We start from the raw sequence: 22,779 nt of genomic DNA, 5'->3' as shown, positions 1-22,779 counted from the left end.
GTGAGTGTGTGTGTGTGTGAGAGTGTGTGTGTGTGTGTGTGTGAGTGAGTGTGTGTGTGTGAGTGAGTGAGTGAGTGTGTGTGTGTGTGTGTGTGTGTGTGTGTGAGTGAGTGGGTGGGAGTGTGTGTGAGTCAGTGTGTGTGTGAGTGTGCGAGTGTGAGTGAGTGTGCAAGTGTGTGTGAGTGTGCGAGTGTGAGTGAGTGCGAGTGTGTGTGAGTGTGCGAGTGAGTGGGTGTGAATGTGTGTGAGTGTGTGTGTGTGTGAGTGAGTGAGTGAGTGTGTGTGTGAGTGATTGTGAGTGTGTGTGTGAGTGACTGTGAGTGTGTGTGTGTGTTAGTGTGTGCGTCAGTGTGTGTGTGCGAGTGAGTGTGTGTGTGTGCACGAGTGAGAGTGTGAGTGAGTGTGTGTGTGTGTGTGTAAATCAGGAGTGTAGTGAAATATTTACACGTGTTATTTACTAGACAATATTTACAGTATGTATCAACAGTGGAGACGAGGAGGAAAAGGAATTGGACAGTGCCAAAGAAATGAATAAAACTAAACATCAAGTCTTCCTAATCTCTTCAATTTAATTAATCTCCCAAAGGCAAAATAAATTGTAGAAACAAAAATCTTCAGCATCCGTGACGTCATATCTAAACTTCACTAACTAACCATAAACAAAAAATGACAGCGGGTGGCTGTAAAACGGTTAAAGGATGGGCAAGGAGGAGGCGAGAACCGGCTTGTCAACATAAATGATATTTTAATGAGAAACTTAAACTCAAAAACACATAAACAAACACACATGACGGTCATGCCCGTAATTCTCTCTCTCTCGAACAATCGTCACCGGCCGCCTTTATCCCTCGCGCGCCTCATCAGGCCGATTGGGGACCGGGCGCGCCCCCTCCGCTCCACAGTGGCATTTGCCCCTGACCTGTTGTATAAACCCCTGTTTATACAACAGAATATTCTAAGTGTGCACAATGTACGTCACGTGACATAATTTACCTGTCCCATTTCCTGCAGCCAGCACAAACTCTACCAAATAATCCAATAACTCAGAAATGTGAAGAATGAACACAACGGACAGTGAAATAATGTCGTGTAACAGCAACACACTGACAGATAAACAGTTTGATCAATCAAAACAAACAAACAAAAAACAAGATGAATTATAAATTCACAGATTACAAACAAAGTCAAAATCAGTCAAAACTAACAAGAGAACAAGTTATCAAAGCGAGCGTCTAAACATACGAAATATCTGAATGAGGAGCTCTCGGTGTTTCACAAACCCATTGTTGCATTACCGTCACCATCTCCCTTTGGACCATCGACACTATTTACAAATAAACTACCTACACCCCCCGATCTACCTTCACACCTAATTTCCTAACCCCGTCGGGACTGCAGCTTCAGTGTTCAGCTCCTCCAGTTTACACATGCAGCCCCTAAAATAAATAAATCCTTTCACCTTAAATTCACGTCGGATTACTCCGGATGATTGACAGTGGAGAAAACCAACCAGAACATTAAACCTGTGAAAGTGAAAGTGAAAGCAAGACAGAAACCGGGAGGAAAACCGCGAGTGTGTGTGTGTGTGCGCGTATGTGTGTATTTGTGAGCATATGTGTGTGGTGAGCATTTGTGTGTGCGAGCATATGTGTGTGTGTGTGTGTGTAGACCTACATTTGCGTGGTCCAGCTGTAATCCTGAACTCTCCTCCATGATCCACACTATAAAAACACAAACACACACAAATGATGACATCATATTCAGCTCACCTGAAACATATTAAAAGTGCTGCAAGTGATTTTATCTGAAATAACACACAGAGAATGTCTCTCTCTCTCTCTCTCTCTCTCTCTCTTTATTAATTTATATTTATTAGCTTTATTGGCATGATAAAAAATGAGACTGTAAAACCATCAAACTTTTACAACTAGTTGAAACTTTCAGAAAAGAATCTAATAATGACACACAGGACTGTTATTTAGTTTTCCTGGAACTGAATGTGTTAACACTTACAACAAAACAAATATGTGATTAATCGTGATTCAATATTTCAATCCACTGACATTCTTACAACACATGAGGGGTGTGAGGGGTCCAGGAACTGAGTTTGACACCCCTGCAATACACACACACAACATCCCACCAACAATAAACTCAAGTGCTTTCACACTGCACTTAACCCTGGGTTATTGTCTTTTAACCCCGCTTTTAACCTCCAGTAAAGTAACATTACACACTTGTAACTCTGAAAGGTGATTAGCAACACTTTTAATCCTGGGTTATGAAACGGCTCCAGATCAGTGTTAGCGCCGCTTTTAAAAGTGCAGCAGTAAGTTTTTATCTGGCTCTTATTCGTCCCAATAGTACCAGTGGTTTTGGACTTTGTACTGACACCACAGACTGATCACTGCCCGACCCCCCCTGTGAAAAATCCTGCACCGCCCCTGTTAACTGCTGCTGCGCCACACAAAAATGTCTGTAAGATGGACTGCTGCGACTCGTAATCTCTCTGGCGGCTGATGAGACCGTTGTGTGCTCGCTCTTGGTGCTTGATGTCACACCGTTTATCTGTGATCATTATTGATATTATTAGTGGTAGTAACTGATCAACTGCAAGACAGTTTGTTATGTGCGGTCAACATGGCAGCATCCATGAGGGCGACCCGCTCAATGTACAATTAAACAGCTTTTATTGAGGTCAGTATCTGACTGGAGTCATCATCTAATGTGAGTGTACATCATTTTAAACATATTTGTGTGCTGTTGTGTTTATTTGTAACACTTTTTAAATGAGCTTAATACAGTGACAGAGCACAACACAAGCAAATGTGCTACAGTATCACTGTTCATTTCCTGTATGCTAATGCACTTTATAAACCCTATTTAGTACTTTACCAATAAAACATATTATTAGTATTAAACATATTGTAGTCTTGCTGTTGTGCTGCACTTAAGCAAATAATAAATCATATAAAATGAAAATAAGCTCATCAACATTTCATATAAACACAATCCGTTTGCATCTAAATATATTATCCTCCACAGATTTCATGGGACGATGAAACAAACTTTCCAAACAGAATAACTGAGAACCATTAATGGTGCCAAACCCAAAATGTCCAAAATACTCTCACACTGCAGATTTCAGCCGTGAAATAAATGTACTATAAGATACTGTCCAAATCATTAACCAACAGATTCAAACTTTACATATCTAAATTAATTCACGCTGACCAGTCATATTGTATTCCTAAACGCACAATATTTGATCATTTGTTTTGAATACATGATCTGATTTCTTTTGTCAGAGACAATATATTTGGACCAAGAAAACGCTTTTGATGGTGTAAATAAATGTTCAGGGTCCGACATGTCTTTGTGGTGAGATGAGCCCGTACCGTGCCTTTAAATGAAGCGTCCATTCAATGTAAAATGAGGAAATCACAATTTATCAAATGTATCTGATGATGTCATCATTAAACTGATTTGGATTTTAGAAAAGTTCAGATTTTATATTTAAACAGATTTTATATTCATGCAATACTGTGAATAAGAATGTCTATGGTGTGAAAATCATCTATTATTAAACTGGGGTATATTGTGAAACTGTTAAACCGTTACATCCCTACTGGAGATGCTGCCACGATTACAGAACCATCCTCAACATCATTACAGCAGAGAAATGCAGACCTGCAGCCACTCTTGCATCATTTACCAGTGATGCTACTTCTGTTATGATCGGTAAGATTTGAACATTTCACTTTTATTTGAATAGCAGTTTTGGTACAGAATTGATTTTTACTGTCAAGGCAAGAAAACTGAAGAAAGAGACTAAAAGACCTTTTCCCTGAATCACTGTCACTGTTCGCTGTGTTCCCCATCCAATAAAAAGGGAAAGCCTTACCCAACCAAATACTGCAAAACCATTTCAACAATATTTTGGTTATATCAAGCAAGCAGCACCTTTTTTTTTTTGCCAATGTGTGAACGGCTTGTAGGTTGCCTATTAAAGCCTGTAGACTGATTTTCATGTGACGGGAGCGGGTCACTTTTGCCAGGAAAATCAAAAATATGTGATGTTTATGTGCTCTCCCGAGAGCCTCAGTGCTTCTCTTCCACTATTCAACAGTGACAACAAACTGCAACACTAGATAACATTATCTTAGAGATGAATCCAGCAAACGTCCCAGCACAACACCGACTCCAACACAAACTCTGAGTAAGCCAAAAAAACATTGATCTACTGAATCCCGTCTGGCTAAGCGGGAATGTGATCATGGTCGAGTGAAAACTAGAGTGAAAATCGGCAGGGCATTTGATTCCTGGATGGACCTTCGTTTGGTTTTGGGGATCAAAACTGACCCTGAATTGGTGTTTTTCTTATTGGACAGGAAAACTTACATAACTGCAAAGCATGTGACATATTGAGCCATAAGGATTGATCTGTGTCATTTTAGCTAAACTACAATAACACATTGTAGAACGAGTCGTGATGGGCAAGGAGGAAATGAAGACGTAGATTTCTTTTCCTAAGCAGACTTTTAATGGCCACAGCAGTGTTCACAACTTATATATTTACAGCATTCAACAAACATGTAGGACCTCTGTACACACCAACACTAGACTGACGTGTCTGCTCTTTTTCCTCTCGTCTGGAGGTTCTGTGGCCATTTTTATGCCGCTCTCCCCATGCTCACTGAAATTAGAGACAGGTTTTAGACATAATTTGGCTCAGGTGCAAGCACCCTTACCGCTTTCTCCCCCGGACAGCTGCTTGACCATGCCCCTGCTGCCACACACATGAAATTAATGCTAGACAATGTTCAAGATAATGCCAAAAGACACATTAATTAGTGTAACATAACTTGGTTACACAGAAAATATATATCATCTATTATTATAAAACAATAGTGCATCGATATATCAAAATGACAGTTGTGATGAATCACATCAATACTGAATTGTGTCAATATATTTATAATGTACAGTCTATTTTATAAACAGCTACTGTCATCATCCACCACATTTAGCTAACAGCTATTGATAAAGCTGGCTAGCTCGCTAACACCGACATCGGCTATCGTATAAATGCAGTCAATGTATCATGCAAAGAAAAGTGATTATTCAAACTACAGTCTCACATAGTCAGACCGATATCCACACTTTGTTTTAGCCTTGTTCCAGCACTGGAGAGTCAAATATAATATACAGTCTCAAAGTTTGTAAAACAATCATAACTGAGTAATTTTAATTATGCTACCTCATCTGTCAGCATGATGCCGGTGAATCACATTCAGTCTCTTTGTACGTTACATCATTGTTTTGGTAAACGCTCGCTCGCTCTCCTCCCTATGGAGTGTGTGTGCGATCACAAGCAACAGGTAGCTGCTGCAGTTCACTTCACGGCCACAGGTGTCATTAATAACAAGGGTTTCTGAATCTTACATACTGCACCTTTAATAAAATTTGCCCTTTGTCACCTTTTCTGTATTTAGGGGACTGTCCTCAAGTCATCTCTTGGACAACTAAAGTCCAAAAGCACTGTAAAGGACAGGTGGGAATCTTGGCTATGAGTTGGGGTTTATGATTTAGTGATTATGGCCTGAGACAGCTGGGATAGCTCCAGCACATGTGACACTGCATAGGACAGTTGGCTTTAGAAGATGGATGGATTTAGTGATTAGTGACCCTAATAATAATGTTCTTAATAGGGGTGATTTGTTGGGGATTAGAATGTTATGATTGCGAACACTTTTAAATAAGATTCAGGTGGTGTCCTTCAGGGATTATTATAAAAAAAGATAACTTTTGTGTCTTACATGACACTAATCTAGGAACTGAGTCTCATATTTTGTTGACATGCAGACCAATGAAAGTGTGCAGAATACACTGCAAATATAATTAAAATAATGTTTAAATATGTACAAAATGCTTCAAAAAACACCTTCATGCAGCAATATCAAACACTCAAGTGTTTTTTTCTAAATCAAAACCATGAATAATTTTTTTTTCCCCTTTCATGAGTAGGTTCTGAATTCCCTTGAATGCCCCCAGAGTGAGTTATGTCCACAGCAAAATATCAAAAGAATGCAAAATCTGATAGAATGAGGTCACGTGACACTTCACAGTGTAGACGAGTAATATACTGAATTCTTGATTTGTCATTTTAAAAAATGTATAGATAAAAATATATTTAAAAATACTGTAAATACTAAACATATAAACAAATGGGTTTTGTCTACTGTACTGTATTTGTTTTACTTCCTATTTTATACATAGCTATAAAAAATAGTCATAAATCATCAATATGGTCTGTCTGTACACTGTGTGTGTGTGTGTGTGTGTGTGTGTGTGTGTGTGTGTGTGTGTGTGTGTTTGGTGGTTTTATTAGGTTATACACTAGTAGTTACAAAGGTATTATGCTATAAATGTGGTTTATGAGGACATCTCTAGTGTCCTTGTAATTCAAACGTACATACTTTTTTTTTTAAATGTAAATATCCCAAATGTTTCTGTGAGGGTTAGGTTTAGGGGATAGAATATATATTATAAAAATAATTGTGTCTTTGGAGAGATAATAATGATAGGAGTAACAATGTTTGTGACTGTGTGTGTTTACAGGTTTAATATACGTCTCTGATGTCTGTTTTAGATCTTTTCATCTGGAAAGCAACATCTACTAAACATCTTAAATATCAGATATACAACATTCTAGATCATAAATGTCTCAAAGACATCTGCTGAATGTCTTACTGACATTCAAGACAATATTTGTCATATTATAGACATATTGCAGATGAGCAAACAATGTAAAATAGATGTTGTTAAGATGTAAACACACATCAAATAGATGTCTGTTTGATGTACGTGTGCTATCAGGGATAGTTTGTACAGTATAAAAATCATTATGTCTATGGAGAGTCCTCATTATGAAAGGAGTACCAACATATATGTGTGTGTGTGTGTGTGTGTGTGTGTGTGTGTGTGTGTGTGTGTGTGTGTGTGTGTGTGTGTGACAATGAGTGTACTGTGTGCTTGAAAAGACTATTGAGTTGCTGTTTGAGTTACTTGTGATTGACAACGGAATGACCACCTAATTTAAACAGACATGGCTGCGAGGAACAGTGATCCCAATTTTGTGTTGACTGTTTGTATACGAGCTGTAAACTTTTATAGTAGTAATTTTGTGACCATTTAGATGTCTATGTCATAAAATAATCATACCATGTGCTTGAAAAGACTGTATGAGTATCAGTTTGTGTGAATATGAATTACAGGCACTTGGGCAGAGCAGTTTAGTGTTGGCATGAAAACCGATCTGAATCTGACAGCACTGACTGCTGCAGAAACACAAACGTGTGACACTACTCTAAGGGTGCCAGTAATAAACCATCACAAATCTGCACCAGTAAATGTGAAAGGGTTAAGTGACAGATGCTTAAAGATTGTTCTTTTGAATTGTTTTCATAAAATGAGTAAAAATAATATTCTATATAAAATATAAAGATTACAAAAAGTCCTCATTCTAATGAAACATACAATATATGTCTTCTGTGTGCATTTGTTAAGGATTTCAATTTTTTAAAAGGAATAAATACAGGTGCTGTTTCAGTGAATTCACTGACCATTCAATAAATTCAAGACCAATTAGGGCCTGGGTTTAAGGGGGTTAATATTGGTATAAACAGGGTTTTACAGCTCAACATACTTAAGTTTGTCCAGTGTGCAGTTTGGATCGTTGAGTCTTTCAGAGAGCAGCTTGACTCCTGATTCTCCTGGGTGATTGTAGCTCAGATCCAGCTCTTTCAGGCGTGAGAGATTTGATCTCAGAGCTGATGCCACAGAACAATAGCCTTCCTCTGTCACCATACAGCCAGATAATCTACAAGCACACATACAAAACAGTCAGTTGATCTAAAAACTTGCATATAACCAGTCAAATAATCTACAAACGCACATCAACAGTCAGATAACCTACAAACACACATCAGCATTTACCAGCAGCCATATTAACCTGTAGCTCAAGACTGGTTGCCACTGAAGCTAAGCAAGGTTGAGCCTGGTCAGTACATGGATGAGAGACCTCCGGGGGAAGTTTGCGACTGGAAGAGATATTAGGGAGGCCAGCAGGGGGTGCTCACCCTGTGGTCTGTGTGGGTCTTAATGCCCCAGTATAGTGAAGGGGACATTATACTGGAAAAAGACACTGTCCTTTGGATGAGATGTTAAAATCAGGTCCTCACTCTCTGTGGTTATTAAAAACATCCTAGAGCACTTCTTGTAAAGAGTAGGGGTATAAAGAGTAGGGGTATAACCCTAGCGTCCTGGCTAAATTCCCCCCATTGGCCCTTCTCAATCATGGCCTCCTAATAGTCCCCAGCCACTAATTGGCTCTATAACTCTCTCCTCTCCACCAATAGCTGGTGTGGGGTGAGCATACTGGTGCACTATATCTGCTGTTGCATCATCCAGGTGGATGATGGACACTATTGGTGGTTGAGGAGAGTCCCCTGTTCACTGTGTAAAGCACTTTGATTAGTGTCAGGAAAGAGCTATATAAATTAATGTTCATTCAACAGTCAGATAATCTAAAAACACACACATCAACAGTAAGAAAATCCACAAACACACACACACACATAAAAAGTCAGATAAACTACATTTACATTTAGTCATTAAGCAGACCCTTTTATCCAAAGTGACTTACAAATGAGTAACATAAACACTTTGTCATCTAAAAGTAAACTGTACCTGCAGGATCACACTGCCAAGTTCTAAGTGTTGCTATAATAGTACAGAAACTAGCACAGAAGAAAGAAATAAGGATTTTGTAAAAGATTTCTTAAATAGTAAGTGCCATTATTTAGGACAGGTTAAGTGCTCACAGAAAAGATGTGTTTTCAGCTTTTTCTTGAATGTTGAAATGGTTTCAGCAGAACGGCAGGTGGTTGAAAGCTCATTCCACCACCGGGGGACAGAGAAAGCAAATGAATGTGAAGTGCCTCCTTGTGATGGGACCACCAGGTGTAAGAGGGTGCTGTTCCACTGGTTGTCCTGAAGGCCAAATTCAAAGCTTTGAATTTGATGCATAGCCAGTGGAGTAAGACTAAGTGGGGTATGACGTGAGCCCTCTTTGGTTGGTTGAAAAACAGACGTGCCACCGCATTCAGGCCCATCTGCGGTGGTTTGATCGCACTAGCTGGAAGGCTATCCAACAGAACACTGCAGAAGTCCAATCTTGAAATAACCAGAGCTTGGACCAGGGACTGTGCAGCATATTCAGACAGGAAAGGTCTGATTTTTCTGATGTAATAAAGCACAAACCTGCAAGACCAGGCAGTTGATGAGATGCGAGAACTAAAATGTAGCTGTTCATCAATTACTACTCTCAGGATTCAGCTGTCCTGATAGGTCTCACAGTAGTGGAGCACAGATGAACAGTAACAGATGGGTTTGCTGGGATCACAAGTTCCATCAACGAGTTTGGTCTTGGCCAGGTTGAGATGAAGGTGGTGTTCCTTCATTCAGGCAGAGATCTCCAAAAGGCAGGCATAGATATGTTACACCCTCCCCAGCCTAGGGTTGGAAAGGTGCAACAAGGAGAGATTTTATAATTCCCTTCTCCTGCCTTGGCAATAAACACAAATAAGCAACACATTTCATCTGAACATCTAACTCCCTTGTTAGGTAGAAACAGGAGAAAAAAGGTTAAATAGAAAATAAATATTACCCACCTCCCTATGGCTTCTATAAAATGATAAACATTTTAAACATTTGATAAACATTGATAAACATTTCATCTGAACATCTAACTCCCTTGTTAGGTAGAAACAGGAGAAAAAAGGTTAAATAGAAAATAAATATTACCCACCTCCCTATGGCTTCTATAAAATGATAAACAAAGCAAGTAAATGAAAAATGTAACAATACAAAACAAAAAATGAGAGTCTATGCAATGGTCATAAAGTGTACTCTGTTTAGTGTTGTGAGCAAAGTATTAAGAATGTACACAATCTGGGGCAGGAGAAAGGAACACCTCTCAGAGACAGCCTACAATGTCTCTCTCTTTATGTGTTGGTTCCACCCAGAATTTATCCTCTTGTCAGCCAATCCTAACAGGGAGCTGATTGGTAGTCATCATATCTGACACCTGGTGGCATTTTAACCTGTCATGAAAGGCAGATGGAAAACAAAACGAAAAAAAAAAAAACACAGGGAAACAACATAAAGAGATACGCCCGAGGATGTAACAGATATGAGTTTAGACAGTTGGATCATCAGGTTGGAACAATATGTAGAGCTGCGTATCATCTGCAATATTCAGTCTGTTGAGTTCATTACTTGAACAGTTGGAGTCACCAATTCACACACACCAGTATAAGAGTGCGAGTGCACACTGGTCAGGGAGTCGTCCATTTTTAGGACTGTCCCAATCACAAAATTGTTCCAGTGCACTAAAACAGTCACTCCTCAAAAATCCCAGAATGCACCATAAAAACCAGTGAGCGTCACATATCGCTGTGGTCACATCGTGTCACATCTTCAAGAAATTAGAATATGAATGCAAGTGTAAATTTAGTGAAAGCTTAGTTTTCTGTCTTTGAAAGAATTTGTTTAGAACTATCTTTTATCCATAATGTGGAGAAAAGGGAATCATACAAACTTTAAAAATAAAAGTAGCTAAAACACTTTAAATGACTGAATAACCCATTGAAGAGACTGAACATCTATCTCTCACAGCCTCACTGTAATTCACATAAAAATCAAAGATGGCACTGCTGTGAATAAGGTCTATAGAGGAACAATGTATAAATGCAATACTCTCATTGCATCACTTTTCATTTGACACCTGCAGAAATCCAGCCACAATGAAACACAATTTCTTCAAACACCTCTTTATTAATTTGTTTGTTCCTCACTGTGCATTAGTTTAAGATATTGCTGTGCTTTGTGTTCTTCTTTTGGGTTTGTATTTTTATTATATTTTGTCTTTTCTCTGTTCCTAAGATGGAGTTTGTGTCGAGGAACTGAGGAACATTTGAGTTGATATCAGAGTCAGATTCTGAGTGATAACCTCATGAGAGACAGACATTGAGGAGTTTGTAAAGTGCTCTTCACAATCTAGAGGTGAATTGTGAGACTATCTGAAACTGTCCTCTGGTAGTCCATCAACTCAAATGTCTTCCCACCAAAATAAAGGCTCCAGGTGAAATAGATATGTCAGAAATATATCACTTATATATACAACAATTCTTATCCACTAAGTCTTTTAATAATTCACTCATATATTATAATAATATTCAACCTGACTGTGTTCCAAAACACAAGTGTCTGAAGTTGTTGTTTTTGTTCATTGTGTTCATTCGCAGAAATGTTTTGTAATATGAATAAACATCATTCATCCTTCTTTGTTTACTGAAAAACTGTGTGGAAAACAAGCTTTCATTACTTGTAACACAATTTATTGTTGTATTAAACATTTTGAATCTACTTGGCTACAGCGGCTGTTTGGTTAAAATGATGTTCCCTCTGATTAAAAAAATCTAATAAATATGTTTTTATTTATGTCTCCTAGCTCATATATACGTGTGTGTGTGTGTGTGTGTGTGTGTGTGTGTGTGTGTGTGTGTGTGTGTGTGTGTGTGTGTGTTTGTGTGAATATCTTGTGAATAATTAGAAGATTCTACACTTTAGGATTGGCTTTTCATAAGTAACTACTGTAATAATCATGGTAACTAACTAGTAATGACTAAAGTGTTACTACATACTTACAAAGACATTTTCTGAAAGTATACTATTTAAAAGTTCACCAAAAATATCAAACGCTTGAAATGACTTGGAATGTTTGGTTGCACAAATCATGACTAGAAAAATAGCTTTAATAATTTTATAATTATTTATTAAGCATCTGGTACCATTTACATTCAATGTGACAGCTTCACATAAATATAAAACCATGTGATGCCTGAACTGGAAAAAACTATTTATTGCCTTCTACACACTTAGAAAAAAAGGTACAGTGAAGGTACAATTTTGTTCCTATAGGTACACAATATATAACTGTACCTTTAAAGGTACAGTTATATAAATGTCAGCTCATGATAACATCAAAACACCTTATTAAACATGAAATAATTATTCATGTTTGTTGTAAAGTAGCTAGTATTCATTTTTTTTTTTTAAACTTTTTATCAAATTAATAAATTTTTGACCATTGCATCAAAAACAGACATATTGAATTAAATTTGAAAGAAAGACCACGATGAACGGCAACAAAACATTCAAAACATATTTATTGCTTATGCAGACGTTACGGTTGTTGTCGCTTTAAGAAAATTGGGGAAAATGTCTAACGCTCAATTAATAAAGGAGCTATTGCAGTTTGGCATAGAAGTCTCTGAAGAGGAGAAGATTACATTTGAGGGTGAGTATGTTAATTGTCAATTGTCACAAAAAATTATTGTTGAGATGCTTTAAAAAAAAAAAAACAAATCGAGGCTTCGAGGCTTTTCTCGAGGATTCTTCTCGGTGTGACAACTGCCTTTATCCATAGACTATAAACTTTCATACCGTATTTATTTATTTTTTTATTAAATCTGTGGCAAACACGATATATTTGCAGGGCTAGCCATTGTAATTAATGGTTATCTCAGTTTTTAAATTTTGAGTCCAAAAATGTCCTGCCGTTGGGATTGCGACGTTTTGTTAGGCCGCACGAGACTTCCCCAACGCAACGCTCCGCCTCAGATTATACACAGCCATCAAACGCGTAATCAAGTGATTACTAATTAAAGTCAAATGGATATAAAGCGCTACGAATATTTATTGCATTGTTACAAACACACTTGATGATATAAAAAAGAATAAAAATTGGTATAAAAAATACTTTTCGATTTTAAATGTCCTCTTCATCATCCAAAATAAATGCAAATACTTATTTTTTAAATTATAGTTAGGTTTTTATTCACATTATCCACTAACAAAAATAACAGTGATGCCAAAGCTGTGTCCTGTTAAATCACTGATGGCCATTTGGACTTCTGTTCAGAATTATGCCACTGCAATTATTAAATTCAGCTGTTTGTTACTTCTGTGTTCATGTATGTTTCATGTTTTATTATTTGAATCTTTATTTTATTGCAGAATTTATTTGTTAGCTCTGTAAAGTGTTCCCCACAGGTTACTATTTTTGTGTGTGTACTTTACCTCACAGGCAGTGGTGCAGTGTTTCAGCCTCAAAAACACTGGTTTAGTGCATGGTTCTAATTGATGGGTAATTCAATTGTACATTTCATTATCTCTTTTATATTATAGACAATGATGTGGATGGAGAGACTGTTGCAATTGGTCTGACGGAGTCTATGGTTTCATTCCTGTTTGAGGGATCATTTAAGAAGCAGCAAAATTCCACAGATTTGTCCAACAAATGAAGGAAGCGGAGGCGTTAGCGCTTGAACCTGTGCCTGCAGAATGCCTTTTGCAGTCTTCGGCTGGAGCAAGGTTGTTAATATTTAATGTTTCATTTGTTTCAGGGAACTATTCTTAAAGTTAATCTTAAAGAAGCTGGGGTTTTCCTTTGCTTCCCCATATTCATTTACTGTAATTATACTTGTGCTTAATTCATTTCTTGCATCTATAACATTAAGTATTAGAGATGTTTTGAAATTTCTGCCTTTTCCTTTGCCAACAATATAAACAGAAAACACTACTTAAACAGATCAGATAACAGACTATTTGACATGGTGAAAAAGCAGGTGCACAGTTTCAGCCCAGTGTGGCCAGAGTTTTTAGTACATATCTATTATTTATGTTTACTGTGCAACCATTTATTAAGGGTCAGTTCACCCACAAATACAATTCTGTCAATACTCATCCCCGTGTCATTCCAAAATCTCCATCTCCAGAACACAAATTAAGATATTTTTAATGAAATCTAAAAGCTTTCTGTCCCTCCATTGACAGCTTACACAACTAGCATTTTCAAGAAAGGTGGTAAAGACATGATTAAAGTAATCCATGTGTCTCTACTGGTTTAACCTCAATTTATGAACATAATCTACTACATTTACAAAATATTAATCTCCAGCATGTGTTCATGGGAGCACCACAACGCATATATGTTGTTGTGCAAGAGCAGACGTTGTGTATACACATGTTCAAGATTCATATTTTGTAAATAAAGTGTTAAACTATGTTGTAAATTACAACACACACTAAGCACTCGTGTGGCTTCATAAATTGAGGTTAACATATTTCCTGCCTAACATATTGTAAATACCACAAGCACCCGCCATGAACAATCTGTCCCTCACGGACTGCGTGACTTCACCACAAGTTTTTTTTTTTTTTCGGTGACTAACCAACTAATACAATTTTTAGTCGACTATTCCTTTTTTAGTCGACTAACGATTAGTTGAATATTATGGGTCAGCCCTAGTCTTTACTACCTTTATGGGCCTTGAAAGTGGTAGTTGTGTAGCTGTCAATGGAGGGATCAACAAGCTGTAAGACTTCATTAAAAATATCTTAATTTGTGGTCTGAAGATGAACACAAAGTATTACAGGTTTGGAACGAAATGAGGGTGAGTAAATAATGACAGAATTTTATTTTTTGGGTGAACTAACCCTTTAAGTTGCATGAATTGACAACAGAGTATGAGTAGAGCTAAGATGATCAAGAAAAGTGTAGGGCACATATTTCAAGTAAGGCTTGTTTGGAAAAATTCTGAAGTTAGTGTTGATTGAATTAGTTTGTCAAAATTGCAAAGGACTTGAATTGAAATGGTTAAACTGATGCCATCGTTACTATGTAATGTCATTTCTGATATGTGCTGTCGATCACAGCAGACTGGGTCATCTGACCCATTAGAGCAGAGTAGGCTCTCAGAAAAGAGGGGTTTAGAGAGACCGAATCATTTATGAGAAGAGAGATAATACTGCAATGAAAATTCAAAGAACTTGGATGCATGTAAACCTAACCTACAAAACCAATTTAGCAATCTTTAAAATAGCATAATGGGGCACTTTAAAATTATTATTATTATTATGGTTCTTCTTTTTCTGAGACTCTAATTTTCCAAGAGAAACTCCTCCTAGAGCCTTCAACCTACAACCACCAAACACAGCAAAGAACTTTAGGCTGTAATTCCCTGTAGCAGACTTCCGACTTCCATTCATTTATAAAATATACATTTCATTAGCATAACACACTAATGGATTATTCTCTGTTCTTTGTCAGTCTTTCTTCCAGAGCAAGCCATCAAGAGGTACAACAAGGTCTTGTACTATTTGAAAGGTGGGACAACAAAAACCCAGGCATACTTCAAATGTGGCGTGGATAGAAAGACCATTGCTGATACTGCTGCAATTGCAGAGCTCGAAGCTTGTGACAAAGAGGCCTACAAAAATTTGCGAGGCACCTTCCAAAGAGGACAGAAACTGTCTGATTTTTCAGAGCGGTGCAGAGAATTATGCAGACAGGAGCCAGTGCAAAGTACCATTGAAAACAAAAAGAACGTTGGCTTGCTTATAGACTTTTGTGAGAGACAAAAATAAGCTGTTTATGCATGGGTATGTGTGTTTCTTTGTATAATAAATACCATTCCATGCATGTTCTAGCCCAGTGGCTATAAATACTGCCACTTTAGCTGTTTCTTGTTTCATGTTCCATGACTACTGTTTAAAGTCAGCCATCATAAATATGGCCCAGTGGCTATACACACTGCCACTGTTGCTTGTTCCGTGCGTCTTGTTAAAATCAGCAATTTTTCCAGTCACGATGAATAAATATCATGTGCAACCAAACACTGAAGTCATTTTAAGCTTTTGAGGTTTTTGGTGAAGTTTTAGATGGTAATTCCCATAGAAGTATGCAGTAACACATGAGTCATTACTAGTTAGTTACCATGATTATTACAGTAGTTACTTATGAAAACCCAATCCTAAAGTGTAGAATCTTCTATTCATTCACAAGATATTCACACACACACACACACACACACACACACACACACACACACACACACACACACATATATGTATATATGAGCTAGGAGACATACATAAAAACATATTTTTTGAGAGGTAGGTTAAATAATAAAATAACTGTATATGGTATTTGGATGGCTGATGACTCAATATGTTCCAGTAGTCACCATGACTCTAGTGATTCAATGCCAGTCCAGAGGAATGTCAGAAAATTGGCCACAGGACAAGTAAGGTCCCGACAACTGCATTTAAAAATCCATTTCTTTAAAATTATTCAGTTGATAAATAGTTCTAGGAGACAGCATAAGCTAATTATTGACAACTTTCCGAAATCATAAATCTGCTATGCTATTACATACTGATAATGTAAACAATGTTGTGTATTCGTTTACAGTAGAAGTTAAAATGTTAATGTAGTACTAGTCATTTGTCCTGCATTAGTTATTGATTAGTTTTGCATGAATTATGAAATTTGTTCAGTAGTTCCTGGGAAGCATTAAAAAAATAGTAGTTATTCATTAGTTAATAGTGAACTACAACTTTCATCTGTGTGCTATTACTTACTAATTCATTAATCAGAGCTTCTTGTTAGTTAATAGTAGTTACTAGATTGTTAATATTGTGTTACTCATTTGTTCCTGTGTAGTTATTCATTAATGAAGGAACCTTATTCTAAAGTGTTACCGAGTTTTCTAAAGAGCTGGACATAAATTAATGTTGTGATCATTTTGAACTGTGATGTCACAATCAGAATATCTTGATTCACTTGAGAGGAAACCCACCCACAAGTACACAGTAGTTGGCGACCGATAAATCGGATGATATTCTGACATATTGAATTATCGGCGTTGGCTGATAAATTTCCCCGTTTGGCGACGAAAATTACCTGTCTGCACGTGAAGCGTATGAGACATGTAAACGACTAGTCACGGTTTGTTTTGTTACATGCGATCGTGTGATATGTCGGCCTTGTGTCGGTCTATTGGCCACCCTGCTCTCTGTATATCAATATCGGCCATTAAAAACCCCATATCGGTCAACCACTGGTACACAGTAACCACAGCTATGTACCACAATATATTCATATCGTATATTCCAATGTACTAATGAATCTGCAAACACAAACCTCAGTATTTCCAGTATACAGTGAGGATTCTTCAGTGCATCAGAGAGCAGCTTCACTCCTGAATCCTGCAGGTCATTGTTGCTCAGGTCCAGCTCTCTCATGGATTTTGATGATTGTAGAAATGAAGACAAACTTTCACAGCACTGACCAGTGAATCTACAAGCTGCAAATCTAAAACAAATAAAGAAACAATGATAAAAAACAGTTTTATATAACAAATGGTAATAACAGAGTGAATGCTCTACAGTTTGATATGAAGGGTTGTGACAGTCACTGAGCCATTTATTGTTTCATTGTCACAGCTATGAACCACAATATATTCATATCGTATATTTCAATGTACTAATAAATCTGCAAACACAAACCTCAGTATTTCCAGTGTACATTGAGGACTCCTCAGTGCATCAGAGAGCAGCTTCACTCCTGAATCCTGCAGGTCATTGTTACTCAGGTCCAGCTCTCTCAGGGATTTTGATGATTGTAGAAATGAAGACAAACTTTCACAGCACTGACCAGTGAATCTACAAGCTGCAAATCTAAAACAAATAAAGAAACAATGATAAAAAACTGTTTTATAAAACAAATGGTAATAACAGAGTGAATGCTCTACAGTTTGATATGAAGGGTTGTGACAGTCACTGAGCCATTTATTGTTTCATTGTCACAGCTATGAACCACAATATATTCATATCGTATATTCCAATGTACTAATTAATCTGCAAACACAAACCTCAGTATTTCCAGTGTACATTGAGGACTCCTCAGTGCATCAGAGAGCAGCTTCACTCCTGAATCCTGCAGGTCATTGTTACTCAGGTCCAGCTCTCTCAGGGATTTTGATGATTGTAGAAATGAAGACAAACTTTCACAGCACTGACCAGTGAATCTACAAGCTGCAAATCTAAAACAAATAAAGAAACAATGATAAAAAACAGTTTTATAAAACAAATGGTAATAACAGAGTGAATGCTCTACAGTTTGATATGTAGGGTTGTGACAGTCACTGAGCCATTTATTGTTTCATTGTCACAGCTATGAACCACAATATATTCATATCGTATATTCCAATGTACTAATTAATCTGCAAACACAAACCTCAGTATTTCCAGTGTACAGTGAGGACTCTTCAGTGCATCTGAGAGTAGCTTCACTCCTGAATCCTGCAGGACATTATTACTCAGATCCAGCTCTCTCAGACTTGAGGAGTTTGAGCTGAGAACTGAGGCCAGTGCTGAACAACTTTTCTCTGTCAGATTGCAGCCCATCAAACTGAGAGAAATGACAAGATAACAGTGTGTTAATCTATAAGTTTTAGTGAAGGCTTCTCAGCACAGCTGTTGGGTACAAAGAAAAAATATATGACCACTATGTTTTATTGCAAATTTTTTGAAGCTCTTCTACTGTCAAGACCCAGTCTGTACTGCCCAACTTGTTTTGTTCTAGAGTTCTGTCTGTTTTGGTCCATGTGTGCATTTGTTTTGAGCACATGTCTTTGTTTGAGTTTGTGTCAGCCATGTGCTCAACTTACTCTGCCTCCTCATTCCACCTTGCCACACCTCCTCATATGATCCTTGTTGTGTTGATTGTCATCACCTGTTCCTCATGTGCTCTCCCTCTACTTACTGTGCCTTCTACCTTCTTGTGTCTGTTAGATCGTTTTGTGAGTTTGGTTAGTCAGTCATTCCTAGTCTGTTTCTCCAGTTGGTGTCTTGTTTATATTCTTAGTTTCAAATTGGTTCTATTAATTTTACTGTGAGAGTTTTTGGTTTGTATTTTGTTTTTGTTTTTTTCATAAAAGCTCTTTGTTTAACATCCCTGCACTTGGGTACAAATTCCTGCATAATATCCTGATGTCTAAGAATTTTTGTCCCAAAAACACATTTGAACTTCCCCAAAACAACTCAAATGTATGATGGAAGTGAAGTTAGGTCAATTAAGCAGTTTATTAAAGTTATATATTAAGAGCATAATACTTAACAATGAACACAGGCTATAACTGTGTGATAAACAGTTTACGTTAACATTTAAATTTGTGCAAATCCTGATTAATCCTGTCTAACATTTCATTCTAATGAAATAAAATTAAACATACATGATTTATAAAAAATACTCTGAAATCAAACTCCAAAAAAATATTTTTCTCAGGTGCAAAAATCACGAAATAATTCCACAAAGTGACATCAGCCTTCAACACGCTCCAAGAAATCAAGGGTTTAGGTTGTTACAGTTAAACCCATTGCATGTCTTCCGAAAGGTATTGGACACTCGCACAACATAAGCAGTGACATACATCCAAGTCCATGTGACAGAGTGAAGTATGCAAGGGGATACAATTATTAAACGGATGGTAGGCCTGAGCAGCGCACTCCTGAGGCATGAATTAGGCAAATGTGCCACATAGTGACGTAGCTATTTCACAGAAGTAATGGCTGGACTGCAAACCATGTCTTTCAGGCTATTCAGGAGCAGTGTTTTTTGTGGGAGAGAGTAACTCCCTTTGGCGTTGAATTTGTGCTTTGTAACTCTGCAGACCTTTTACATGCACAAACGGCTATATTACACACTAAAGGAAAGGTAATGTCCCAATAAGTATAATAGGACCTCTTTAAGTCTAATCTAAACACTAATTAGATAATTTACTGTTTTAACAATGTAAACAAAAAAATTATGTCACTGTGACATCATCATACATAACAACTTGCTACAAAAAAAGTCAATTGTTTAGCTGTTTTCAATGGCAGTAAATGTAGGTGCTTTTCTTTCACAATGTGGCCCCATTTTTCAGGCCACCATGTAAAACACTTGGCATTAAGCTGAGAAGTCAATTTACTCTAAATCTTTTAAAGAGAAAATAAGGCTTTGACATCATGTATTTGCGCTCATCCTATAATGACATGACAAAATTTCTGGTAAGTGAACACAGTGATCAACGATGCTCTCTGGTTTTTATGGTGGATTTAGAGAATTTTTAGGGAGAGAATGTTTCAGTTTACTCGAATGATTGTGCGACTGGGACAGCCGTAAAAATGGCTGACTCCCTGACCATTGCCCTGCTTAGTGAACTAGAGTGCTGATTGAGATACACCTAATGAATATTATTCAATAACATTCATTAGGTGTGTTCAACTTCAAATGCAACTTGCCTTACCGATCTGCGAGATTTACCAATTGTAGTAGCGGGAGGAGTTGAAATCGGAGCCATCGAGTCGGACACATTCTGTTTCATGACGTGTTCTGAACCCACATTAGTCACAGGAGATCCCACGATGATTGCTTTGTTAATTACAGATGAAATGGAAATCAGAACTCAGGATTTAAATTTACATCTAAAAACCGAAAACATTACTGATTTGAAAAGATAGTTCTTCTAAATGCAGCGCCTGCTGTGTGTACAAGAGAAAGTCCAATAAAAGTCTAATTATTTTGATACCAATAAAGGAGTCCATATTTGTAGTAATTTTGAATTATTTTTATGAATAAACATGATATTACTATGATAAACATATTATAATATGAGATAAATAATGTGCTGTTATAAAAAACATGAATTAGCAAGAGTTTATTGGAACTGGAGTTGTCATAATAAACACCTTGGTTGTATTATTGCATGTGGAAGCATAAATCAAATAATTAAGTATCGTTTTGTATTTATTAAGTGGAAAACATGCTTTTGTTATATTAAACTATATTATTTACTTTGCATTAAACATTTTTTAATCTATTTTACTACAATGTCTGTTTAAAATGAAGGTTAAAATGATAAAAAATAACACGTGAAACCAAACAAACATCAAAATAGTATAAGGGGTTGTTTTTAGTCTAACAAAATACATTAAAATCTAATTTCAATAAAGTGAGATTAAAACACTAAATTACTCACTCAGCTTTTCTGGATGCTTTGATCACCGGCAGCAGCCTCAGAAGACATTCATGTGATGGATCATATTTCCTAAGATTAAACTGATCCAGCTCCTCTTCTGAGTTCAGCAACACAAACACCAGAGCTGACCACTGAGCAGGAGAGAGACGGACTCCAGAGAGACAATTGATATCTCTTCTGTTCACATATGTTTGTACTTCCTGCACTAGAGAATGATCATTGAGTTCATTCAGACAGTGGAACAGATTGATGGATTTCTCTGGAGAGGGATTCTCCCTGATCTTCATCTTAATGTACTCAACTATTTCCTGTTTGCTGTCAGAGCTGCTTCCTGTCTGTGTCAGTAGGTCTCTTAAGATAGTCTGATTGGACTTCAGTGACAGACCCAGAAGGAATCTAATGAAAAGGTCCAGGTGTCCGTTCTCACTCTGTAAGACCTTGTCCACTTCACTCTTCAGGAAATCACTCATAGATGACCTAAACTTACTGAAGAGACCTGATTTCTGTTGATAAAAGGAAAGAAAAGCATATAAAGCAGCGAGAAACTCCTGAACGCTCAGATGCACAAAGCTGAACACCTTCCCCAGGTGCAGTCCAAACTCCTCTCTGAAGATCTGGGTACAAACTCCCGAGTACACTGACGCTTCTCTGACATCAATGCCACACTCTCTCAGGTCCTCCTCATAGAAGATCAGGTTCCCTTTTTCCAGCTGTTGAAAAGCCAGTTTTCCCAGAGACAGAATCCTCTTTCTAGCCTGCTGAAGATCCACCTCACATTTCCCATCATACTTCTGGCCCTTCGGTTTGCTCTGAAAGATCAGGAAGTGTGTGAACATTTGAGTGAGAGTCTTGGGGATCTCTGCACTCTCTGCTTCACTCAACAGTCTCTGGAGAACAGTGGCTGAAATCCAACAGAAGACTGGTATGTGACACATGATGTACATGCTTCTTGATGATTTCATGTGTGTGATGATTCTGTTGGCCAGACGCTCATCTTTTATTCTCTTCCTGAAATACTCGTCCTTCTGAAGGTCATTGAAGCCTTGTACATCTGTGAGCTGGTCAACACACTCAGGAGGAATCTGATTGGCTGCTGCTGGTCGAGAGGTGATCCAGAGCAGAGCAGAAGGAAGCAGATTCCCCTTGATGAGGTTGGTCAGCAGCACATCCACTGAGGCCGATTCTGTCACATCACACAAAATATAATTGTTCTGGAAATCTAGAGGAAGTCGACACTCATCCAGACCATCAAAAATGAAAATGACTTTGTAGTCATCAAGGAATGTTGATCTCAGTTCTTTTGTATCTGTGAAAAACTGATGAAGAAGATTCATCAGACTGATATGTTTGTGCTTCATCAGATTGAGCTCTCTGAAAGGAAGTGGAAATATGAAGTGAACATCCTGATTTGCTTTTCCTTCAGTCCAGTCCACAATGAACTTCTGCACAGAGACAGTTTTCCCAATTCCAGCAACTCCTTTAGTCAGCACAGTTCTGATGGCTTTGTCTTGACCAGGTAAGGCTTTAAAGATGTCATTGCATTTGATTGGTGTTTCCTGTGTCTCTGCTCTCCTGGATGCTGTCTCAATCTGTCTCACCTCATGTTCATTATTGATCTCTGCACTCCCTCCCTCTGTGATGTACAGCTCTGTGTAGATCTCATTCACAAGTGTTGAGCTGCTTTGATTTGACATTCCTTCAGTAATTCTCTGGAATTTCTCTTTTAGTTTTGTTTTGAGTTTTTGTTGATGCACAGAAATCAGTTCTGATGTAAAGAGGAAAAGAA

General features: G+C 37.6%; 1 protein-coding gene across 1 annotated transcript in view; it reads right to left on the bottom strand.

Moving 5' to 3' along the window:
- Positions 1-22,779, bottom strand: part of LOC127650386 (NACHT, LRR and PYD domains-containing protein 3-like) — a 125,294-nt gene that overhangs the window by 745 nt on the left and 101,770 nt on the right. The window contains exons 5-11 of the mRNA XM_052135784.1: positions 20,994-22,758; positions 18,209-18,382; positions 17,844-18,014; positions 17,479-17,649; positions 17,114-17,284; positions 7,709-7,882; positions 1,675-1,721 (exon numbers count right to left, since the gene is read on the bottom strand). Of these exons, the coding sequence (XP_051991744.1) occupies positions 1,675-1,721; positions 7,709-7,882; positions 17,114-17,284; positions 17,479-17,649; positions 17,844-18,014; positions 18,209-18,382; positions 20,994-22,758 (2,673 nt within the window). The remainder of the gene's footprint in view (positions 1-1,674; positions 1,722-7,708; positions 7,883-17,113; positions 17,285-17,478; positions 17,650-17,843; positions 18,015-18,208; positions 18,383-20,993; positions 22,759-22,779) is intronic.

This window comes from Xyrauchen texanus, chromosome 10, assembly GCF_025860055.1.
Source record: "Xyrauchen texanus isolate HMW12.3.18 chromosome 10, RBS_HiC_50CHRs, whole genome shotgun sequence".
Classification (NCBI taxonomy): Eukaryota; Metazoa; Chordata; class Actinopteri; order Cypriniformes; family Catostomidae; genus Xyrauchen; species Xyrauchen texanus.
Note: the sequence above shows the minus strand (reverse complement) of the source record. Positions and strands in the feature narration are given on the sequence as shown.